This window comes from Gavialis gangeticus, unplaced genomic scaffold, assembly GCF_001723915.1.
Source record: "Gavialis gangeticus isolate Ggan-Ray unplaced genomic scaffold, GavGan_comp1, whole genome shotgun sequence".
NCBI lineage: Eukaryota > Metazoa > Chordata > Crocodylia > Gavialidae > Gavialis > Gavialis gangeticus.
In genome coordinates, this window is record NW_017729018.1 from 5,704,906 (window position 1) to 5,714,972 (window position 10,067).

Genomic DNA, 10,067 nt, shown 5'->3' on the forward strand with positions numbered 1-10,067 from the left:
CAATCTTGCCTGCCACAGGAATTCAAAGTCCCCAGATGCTGCTGGCACAAAGAAGTATGCCCAGCCCTTGTTGTTGCTGCTACAGCAACAGCACCGAATCCCTGCATTTGGCTGGCTGCTGCTATAGTCATGGTACAGGGCTGCCACAGCACCATGGTCTCCCCAGGGAGTTGCCATTAGAGTGCCCCCCTCTAAGTGGGCACCCAGGGCTGGTGCCTTGCTCACCCACCCCGTTATGCTACTAGCAGCGTTTCCTGTCCTGAACATACATCAGCTCGACCCCAGTCACTCTCACACTGCTCTGCCAAATGGGTCCCACTTTGAGCTGATACAGGCAATGACAGTAGCAGCCCCCCCACAAAAGCCTGGATCTAATGCAAAATGTCTCACCGCATACTTCCTCTTTGTCAGGCAGAAAGAGACTCTCTTCTTGAACTGCATGTGGTAGGCTCGGTCATTGGCCCTCACCTCCCAGGTGAAATCTGGAAAAGTAGGCAAGCATTGAGCCATCTCCAACCCTCAATAACCAGACATGGGCAACACCTGGCTCATGGGAAGATGAGGCAAAAGAAGACAGGGGGTGTAGCTACTGGGTCATCAAAACACAGCCTAATGATACTTTGCTTGGTTTTATATGAGGACACTGGCCTTTGGGAGCAATAAAAGAAGGCTATGGGTCTGGGATCCCAGTATTACAGAGACATATGGAGTAGCCGGGACAGTGGAAGCTTGAATTCCAGCAACCGCAAAGACACTCCCAGATCAGAAATTGTTCCTTGCTCTTCTAGGACTAGATTGAGCACAGCCCACTGGGCAGTCTGCCAGGTGCCAGAGAACACAAGGAGACTTGCCCAACTCCACCCAACCCACCCCTGCACCAGACACAAAATCAGTCTTTGAACTTCCAGCGAAGGAGAACTGAGGAAAATTAGCACTTGGATTACAGCCATGATGACCAAGTAGAGCACAGCTAGCACAGGGTGGAAAGGGAAACCTTCCAAAATATGCAGAAGGATCATCTACTTATGCTTTTGGAGGCTTGGGGTGTGTCTCAAGCATTTGCCCCCAGGGACAATCTCTTATGCAGAGGCATTGGCTTAGTGACATAACTCTGCACTGGCAAATTAGCATAGCTATAGATATTCCTGAGCAGGAAGTTCTGGGGTAAATTCCCCAGTTGTATCATGGCCTACTTTCCATGGGCATCCTCATGCCTTTCACACTTCTACCTCTGTCTCAGATGCCTCTAATCCAGTCCAAACTTGCCCATAAACTCAATGCGAATGCACCTCCCACCATGCAGTCTTGCACTGACCTGACTGCCGCTTCTTTCCATTCAGGGAGCTCGTGGACACCTTCTGTTCGGCCATGCTGATGGCAGCGCAAGAATCTAGAAAGCAAAAGGACCAAGTATCATTACCAGAGTAACCACCACCACCTCACATTGCATTTAATTTCTCCTTTCACAAGGTGACAGTGCACTTAACAATATTATCCCTGAGCTGGCCCTTTAAGTCCTCTGGTGTGGAATGGGAAAATTACCTCTCAACCCCAGATAATGACAAACCTCTACCCAGAAGCCTCCAATAAAACAGGTGTAAATACAAATTATTCCTACTGATACCCAATCCTCCGAAATCCCTGCCTCAAGTTTATATCCCACAACAAAAAGTATCACAGGTTGCTTACGTGTTGGGTAAAAAAAAAAAAAAAAGTATTATTCTTCCGTATGTTGTAAAGGCAACATCTCTTCAACAAAAATGTTTTGTTTTTCAAATACCAAGGTTAATACAGGCCTGACTGGCCATTTCCCACTCATCATGTTACTTTTTTCTATCATATTTCTTCTTAATCTTCTAAATAAAGCAGTCATGTGGTAAACTCACTACTGATTTAAGTGGCTGTTAATCCCAGGGGACTGAAATCACTTATGGTGGGAATAAATCCAGTCCCTAACTTCTAATTTCTCTTGCGACCTCAGGTCATTTCCACTGGTTTACTTGGACAGAAGGACAGACAGCGATCAGATATGAATCTAAACTCGCATCCAAACTTCTTCAGAGTTCAGGAGCATTTGTCTCTGGATCAAACTGCAGGTGCAGTCTTGAGGTCCTTGAAGCAATTAACTGGTTTTGTATGCCAGGATGTCAGTGATGTAGCCACACCATGCTATAGCAAGCAGCCTTATTCCCCCAAGCATACATATAGATGAACACTGGAAGGGGCTTCTGGCAATGTTTAGCATATACTATTCCCCCTGCAATCCATCAGATTCCATAGCATTTCACACAGTGAGTCCCGCATCCAGCTCAAAACCTTATATTTGACCAAAGCATGAATCCTAGAAAAGCACCTGCTCTTGATCTGAAGACATCAAGAGATGGAGAATCCACCTCTTCCCTTCAGAGTTTGTTCCCATGGTAAATCAGAATTACAGCTCATGGATTCATTATGGTTATTCAGATACTACAGAGACAAGACTCCCACTGACATCAAAGCGGAGAGTATCTGAATAAGAGCTTCAGGATCTGGCCACGTTTGTGGGGAGGGGACTCTCTCAGAAATCTGAGAAAACTTGCTAGACTAGCAAGACTGGCACTACCAGCTGACACAATGGAGTAGGCATGGGTTATATCTCAACCCCGTTTAAATCCAGCCCCACTCCCAAGACAACTCTAAGATATTTTCCCCCTCCAGAGGTTACAGGAAATCACTGGAGACCATCAATGAGTAGGAGGAATTCTGTCAGCTCCTACCATCATACCCCAGACAGAGACCAAATGCCTGTATCAATAGTAAGATTTCCCTTACGCTCTGTAATTCAGTGACCTTCCCCCACAGGGATGTTAGGGAGATTAATTGTGAAATGCTTTTTGATCCTTAGATGAAAGGAGTTAGTGACGTATAAAAGTAGTAATTATCTTCTTATTAAATAATCCCAGGTAGAAGCCTTCCTTACCATTATTTTTTCTCTTTCCTTTGATCATCTCCTTTTCTTTCTCGTTTTTTTTCTAGTCTTTTATTGCCGTCTCCCTCCCTCCCTCTCTTCCTATCACTCTGAATAGAAGACAGTAAAATTTAGTTTGATATTAGTTTCCCCTGTACAAGATGATTTAGGGAGGCACTTGTAACATGTTATGAAAGAGCAAGACCAAATGAGCCCAAACTGAACTCACCTAAACTTTTGGGAAAGTCAGATCCCTGTAAAACAGTCCCCAACCCTCTCATTACTGCTGAGTCCAAACCAAAAGCTGCTCTACATATAACATGCACATCAATAAGTCCATTAGGTCCAACTTTCAAAATAGGACATTTGATTTCCAAAACAGGAACATCTGCACACAGAGAAGCAATCAAACCTTAAAAGTTGTGAATTTGCCAACACCAAACCTTACAGACTTTGTGCAGTAATAATGAGCAACACAGCCCAGGAACTAGAAAACAAGAGTGATCCATGTGGTTGGTCTGTATCTAGCAGCCAGAGTAAGAGAATCTCCTTTATATACATTATAACTCACCTGTTCATCTCTTGCCCCCAAATATATAACATATTGACCATGCCACAGATTCAGGGAAGTCTGATTGAGGCGTCTATGAAGATTTTGCCTACACAATTTTCAGGCTCCCACATTCCTCCTTGCTCCCCAGTGCTCACTCACTCACGCAGGCCCCTCACTCACCTTCCGCCCAGGTAAGCCATTGGAAATGCTGCCACTGGCTTCAGAAGAGGAAAAGTACGAATAAATTCCTACTTACCAAAGTAAGTTGGTCTAATAAAAAATATCAGATCCACCCAAAGAACCTTGTCTACTTACCAAAGAGCAGATCAGAAACAGCAGAAGAGGCAATGATTAATTAGCTTCTCTTCAGAGTCCCTTCACCTTAGTCCCTGCAGACAGCATAGTCCCTGCTTCCTTCTACTGATCCACAGCCAGTAGGTGCCTCAAAGGGATGGAGAAAAGCAAGGAGTGCGAGAGCCACGGTTCTACCTGGGCTCTTCTCTGAACTTCTGTGCACAGCCTGGGAATACCCGAGGATGAATTTTTGCTGAGTCAGCCAGAATGGCTACTGGGGACCTGTGTCCTGTTCATACCAACACTCCTAATATTGGCTCATGCAAAAATCTAGCCTATTGTCTCAATCTTTTTAGACTTGAGATACCCCTCAGAAAATGCCAGTCATTTTGTTTCTGACTACTACAGAAAAATGATAGAGCAGCTTTTTGTGGCAAGGAACTCAGAGAGACCATGAGTCCAAATGTTTTTTAACACTGTTAATTTCTAGTTGAAATCTCTGGGTTTATCCTGTGAATCATGTTCGCACTCCTAAGAGTGCTAACATTGCATGGCATCCCACGGCACCCTTGAAAGGATCTCAAGGCACCCTGGTTGAAAATCACTGATCTAGGCTAAATATATAGAATTTTCCTTAAAAATGCAATTCTCCAAAAACAGAACCAATCCTATGGAGGGCCTGAACCTGTATTTTACTGACTCCAGCTGAAAAGCATCAAGTAGGCCAAGATGATCAAAGCTTTAACTGGGGCCTGGCCCTTCAGTAGAGGCCTTTCTTGCTCAGGAAAATGTTCCAGTCTCTAGGATATCCCAGCTGGACTTCATATGTCTGTGACCTATTGTATTAATGAATAATTAGTGCTATTACTATTTCTGCTTGGATTGTTCATCAGCTCAGAATTACTGATGTTCCCAGCTCCTGCCAAACCAAACCTGAGCTAATTAAGCACCTGCACTTGGCAGGATTGGAGGCACAGGGTTGAAATGGAAGCCGTGCGTCTGTGTGTGTGTCAACACAGGGGGATTAACTACTGCCCCAAACAGACATAACATAAAAACTGATCCTGGGGAAAAATGTGAACTGAAAGCCAGTACAACAGTGAGAAACAAAGAATGAAAGAACAAAGGAATGAATGAGAGAAAAGAATGGAAAAGAAAAAGTCAAAGCAGCCAAGAAATATTTCCAAGAAAAAAAAACACGCCACAAGTTTAGTTCCAAGAAACCTCTTGGCCCCTCTATAAATATCACTCATCACCCAGATAATTAAAGATAAAAATTATAAATTAGGCATGCTGGAACAGGCACTAATCTGCTGTCAGGGCAGCCACCCAGCTCAAGCTAGTGAAAGGTGACTGGCAAGCAGCAAGCTCTGAGGCTTCCTGTAGTTTCCTAGCTGTGCAGAGCTTCCTGGGGTTGGCGTGGAAAAGAGATGGTCTCAGCTACATGCATAATCCAGTTTTACTGGAAAACTCAGCTCCTCAATCCCCTTGGCCCCATTTGTGCTCTTCCCTTACTGCTTCCCCTTCTCCTTTCCTCGTATCTCCTTCATGCCCATCATGCCACCCCTTATGCCTGGCAAAGCCTCCATGCCCTCATCTGCCAACTGTCCATTTCTCTCCTTCCAACCCTTCTTTAATCCCTGCCTCAGTCCTTCCTACCTCCTTTCCTCATCAATAACTCCCACATGCTCCATGCCTGTAGCTTTTGAGCTATGCCTCCTCTTATACCTTCAGATCTTCAGGCCAGAGGAAGCCTCTTATGGGTGTGAAAGCCTGGCAGGGCCCAAAATGGCAAGGCTATATATATGTGGGGTTTGTTACTCAGTCCCATCCCAGAAATAGGAAACCCAAGCCACCTGATTTCTTAGGCCCTCCAGTTAGGGCCTGGCTATAAATTCCTGCTTGTTTTTAGTAGTCCCTACAGCCTTCATCAGTTGTGCTAGCATCCATCACTGAAAATACAAACTTTCAGGCAGCAAAATATTGCCTTGTGTACACAGAAACCTACTCTGGTTTGGTAAACCAGAGGCAAATCCATGTGGGCACTCCTCTTTTAGTTTAAGAGTGGCCTGCTTTAGTTTGGCTTAAGAGAGAGATCCCAATTAACTTCAGCTAAACTTGCATGAGTTTCTCAAACACAAAGAGTCTTCACAGGGGGGGTTGCATTTAACTCAGTGGGTCTTGACCTGTTTAGACTCAAGCCTGCCCTCAGAAAATGCCAGCTCTCAACTTGCACTCATTTCTTGACTACAGAAAAGGAACAGAGCAATTCTTCTCTTGCAATGAATTCCAAAAAGACCACAGCAGGTTCGAATGTTTTTGACACTATGGATACCTAATTTGAAATCTGTAGCTGCATCCAGATGAGCACAGCTGTGCGGCATGTGTGTCACAGACTCATCCGTGGCACCACACACCACATATTTAGGTGTTCTCCACACTGATAACTTGCAGCACAGGAGGGGGTTTTGACCCCGCGGTTAAAAAAAAAAAAAAAAGCAGGATGGTGCACATAGTGGCATCGCGTGCTGCCCAAAACCAGAGCCTGGCTGGCCGGAGCCCCACTCGGGCTGCCAGCCAGGTTCCCAGATGCAGGAGCGCCACAGCTGCAGCTTCTGACCCCCCAGGTAAGTCTGTTGGGACCAGTACAAGTGCTGGCCCCAGCCTCCCCCTACCCCACCCACATTAACCTGCCACGCACCAGAGGGCATGTGGCACAGGCGTTCCCTGGGGGCGAGCAGCAGCAGTACAACGCGTGCCGCTGCTTCTCGTCTCCGGGGAACCAAACATCTGCATTCAAGTGGACGCAGCTTCTGGGTGTATCTTGTGGATCAGGTGTAGGTGTCTGCACTCCTAACAGTGTTAATATTTCACAGCACCCTTAAGCAGATCTCACAGCACTCCGGGATAAGAATTGCTGTTTTAACTAAAGAGATTTAAATGCTCTTTTTTGGAGACTAGGGCTTTTCCAGATTTTTACTCCCATCGGTTCTGTAAATCCACACACTTCTGATTCAAGTCTGTCTCATGCACGCTTAAAAGAATAGTTTTCCAACCATTTCTCCCTGCACAACCCACTGAAAGCAATAGCAGACTGCTGGCCCCAGTGCCTGTTAGAGCTAAGTAAATCTTGGATTTTTTGATTCAATGGCCTAGCTGAAAACGAAGGAGGGAAAAAATCAGTTTTGGTCAAACCAACACAGAAAATTTTCAGCAAAATGAACATATTGGATCATATCAGTTCCAAGTCCTTCATTTGACCCAAACTAATTGGCTTCATTTTCAGGTTATGCAGACCTTTTGCTTAACCATTTTTTTTTAATGAAAGTCACATTTTTTTTTAACAAAAAAAAGTCATTTTGAAACAGAGTCAAAAACATTTTTCATAGAAACTAATGTAAAGAACCATTTCTGAATTTCTAGTGCAATCAGTCATTTAAAAAATGTTTAAGCAAAGAAAATGTCATCGTATTTTGGAAAAAATGTCCTTCACATTTTCACCCAAAACTATTCACCAAATTTGCCCCAGGTTTGTGCATGGTTTGGGTCCCCCTGAAACTCCATTTTTAAGCAAATTTACAGTTCACTGAATTAAAAAAATAAAGTTGCCCAGCAATACGGGCAACCCCAAACATTTAAAAATCACGATTCAATCTCCCCACAAAATTGTGCAATTGGCTTAAAATTCATGAGATTTTTTTTTTCAGCATCCAAACATTTTGGGAGGGGTCTGTTTTAACCTTTTTGTCGCTCCGCTGATAATTAAATCCTAAAATTTCATTTCCTTCCGATGATCAGGAGCTGGGCTTGTCAGAAAAGTGTCGACAAGCTCATGAGAGTTGACCCCGCTGCAATAAATGTTATGTTGGACCTCTCCCGAAGACCTGCTCGAGACAGGCCGACCATCGTGGCTCGGGAAAGCACCAAGCGACGAGAAACGCAGCCCTCTGCCTGCCACCATCAGCGTGCAGATGGCGCCCGACCTCAGCGGGGTCCTGCCCATAGCACGCGAGTACCAGGAGACGGGACGCAGAGCAGCACGGGGAGCGCAGGAGGCCCCGGTCCCGTTCGAACCAACCGTGGCCAGGCCTTGCCCATGGAGCAGCCGCCGGGAGACCGAATGTGGGGACAGCCAGCCAAAAACACGGGCGTCCCTCCTGGGTCCTTGCAGGCAGATCCCACTTACCATGCCCTGTTGCCTGGGGCAGGCCTGGTGCCCCCCCAGCCCCGCCGTCGTGTCCTCCTGCCCGTGCATCCATTTTGCTCAGCCCCCCAGCCCCTGCCCCCTCCTCGGGTCCTCGGGCCCAGAGCCAGTCCCCTCGACATCCAAGTGTCCCCCTCGCCCTTCCCCTTCCCAGCCTCCACACCCACGTTTGGCCCAGGCCCCTCCCCGCGCCCTGGCTTTCGTCCACCATGCCAAGGCTGCCTTGGTCCTGACACACACCTCTGCGCTCTGCCTGCCTCCCTCCCTCCCAGGACTCGCATGCCCCTTTCCATCCTCCCCTGGCTCCTTCCTGACCTTCCCCCTCACTGTCTCTTGCTTGGGGCACACATGGTGAAGGAGGAGCTGCCATCTTGCTTGAGGACAGCCCAGCTGCCAACAATAGAAAGCGGTGGCCATCTTTACTAAGGGCACACCCACTCAGGAGGGTTGACGACAGCCAACTTGACTCTGGGCCGCCTCAGCTTCATGCTCCATAAAAGACTATGGGGAGGCAGCGGCCATTTTTACTAAGGGCAAAAGGAAAGAGGCAAGTCAGAGCAGGGTAGCCGTGCTGAGCCAAGTCAAGTGTAATGGCTCTGCAGGCTCCTCAGCGCGTCCGTTCTCTCCTGCGCCACGCTGAGAAAAAGGATGCACACTAGAGAGCTCTCCACAGTTTCTGGGAAAAGGAAGGACTCCCTGAGGTCAGCAGACCATGCTACGACACTGGGAGCTGCCTGGGTGCTGGTTGCAGGGCGGAGGCCGGGGCATCAGCAGCATAGGACCTGAGCCTTGGATGCAGGCAGCCAGGGGAGGAAACCAGCTTTTTGAGAGTAGAGATATAGCAGTAGCTGTGGGAGGGAAACGGCAGGCCTGGGCAGCAGTTGAATGTTGCCACGAACAAACCCATAGGCAAAAGCCCCGAGCCCTGCCCAGTGCAACATGCAGGCCAGGGCTCTGCTGCCTCTGAAAGAGGGGTGAACCAGAGGAGACAAAGACTAAGGTCCTGGGAATCCTGACACCCCTGTATTGGACTGGCCTCTGGGATGGGATAGAAACAACTGGGCTGATCAATGCCACCATCACAGCTTGCCCGCACGGCCAGATACTCATCAGGGAGATGTGCATCATAGTTTTCAGAGAGAGCATCCTTACGCTGAGGTCCCTTACACAACCCCTCTGCCTGGGGTCAGAATAAAGGAAACTATAAAAACTCCTCGTTCTCCATGAGTGCAGGGAGCTGCTTGGTGCTCAGGCTGGCCCAGGAAGGCAAAGCCTGGGGGTTTAAGCACTAAATGGACTAACAAGTGGGGTGGGGAAACCTTTCTGCAGCCTATTTTTCGCAGAACCCATTACAGCTCATCTCAGCATTCGGGACATTTCAGGATGTTTAAATCCTACCATCCATGGCTCAGCATGAAGTGTCCCCCAGGGCAGAAAGGAAGCCTGGCCTTGTAATTAATGCCTCTGGATGGGAGTCAGGATATAGGCAGCTTTGTCTGTGCCACTGATTCCTGTGTGACCGTGAGCAAGTCGCTTCTCTCTGCACCTGAATGCTTCAGCTGCAAAGTGGGCATAATAATCCTTCCTGGGCCATTTTGAATGCAAGCTATTCAGGACAGGGACCATGTCTTGCTGTTTACAGTGCTTAGAGTCTCTACTTAATGCTAATGGCAGGTCAGATGCTTTTCTATGTTAACACCACCTTTTCTCCACGCTGATGCCTATTGCTCACAGCAGAGGTTTCTATCCTCAAGTGGCTTCCTACCCCTTTCTGTTAACAGCAAGACATCAAAAAATAGTTTTTTGTATCAGGCTTTTATTGATAATGGCATACGGAAACCAAACCAAACCCAGAGTTGTGCATGGAAACTGCTGCCGCCTTTGAAATCTAAGTAGCATCGTCCCATCTGCTCTATTTCTGGATACTTTATTCAACTGCTCCACTTCCTCCTGCATTGGTTTTAAAATACAAAGCACATCATAGACTTCTTGCAGGGAAAGGAAGAGCTGGACCAGGTCTATTGGCTTATGTCTTACTTGTCTGCCTGTCTGGACACCAGGATCCCTTC

At 47.1% G+C, this 10,067-nt stretch overlaps 1 protein-coding gene across 1 annotated transcript in view; it reads right to left on the bottom strand.

Annotated features, from left to right (window-relative positions):
* The window catches only part of ATP8B3 (ATPase phospholipid transporting 8B3), a 52,988-nt gene that overhangs the window by 31,683 nt on the left and 11,238 nt on the right, over positions 1-10,067 (bottom strand). Inside the window, exons 2-3 of the mRNA XM_019513300.1 lie at positions 1,316-1,390; positions 391-482 (exon numbers count right to left, since the gene is read on the bottom strand). Coding sequence (XP_019368845.1) covers positions 391-482; positions 1,316-1,370 — 147 coding nt within the window. The 5' untranslated portion in view covers positions 1,371-1,390. The remainder of the gene's footprint in view (positions 1-390; positions 483-1,315; positions 1,391-10,067) is intronic.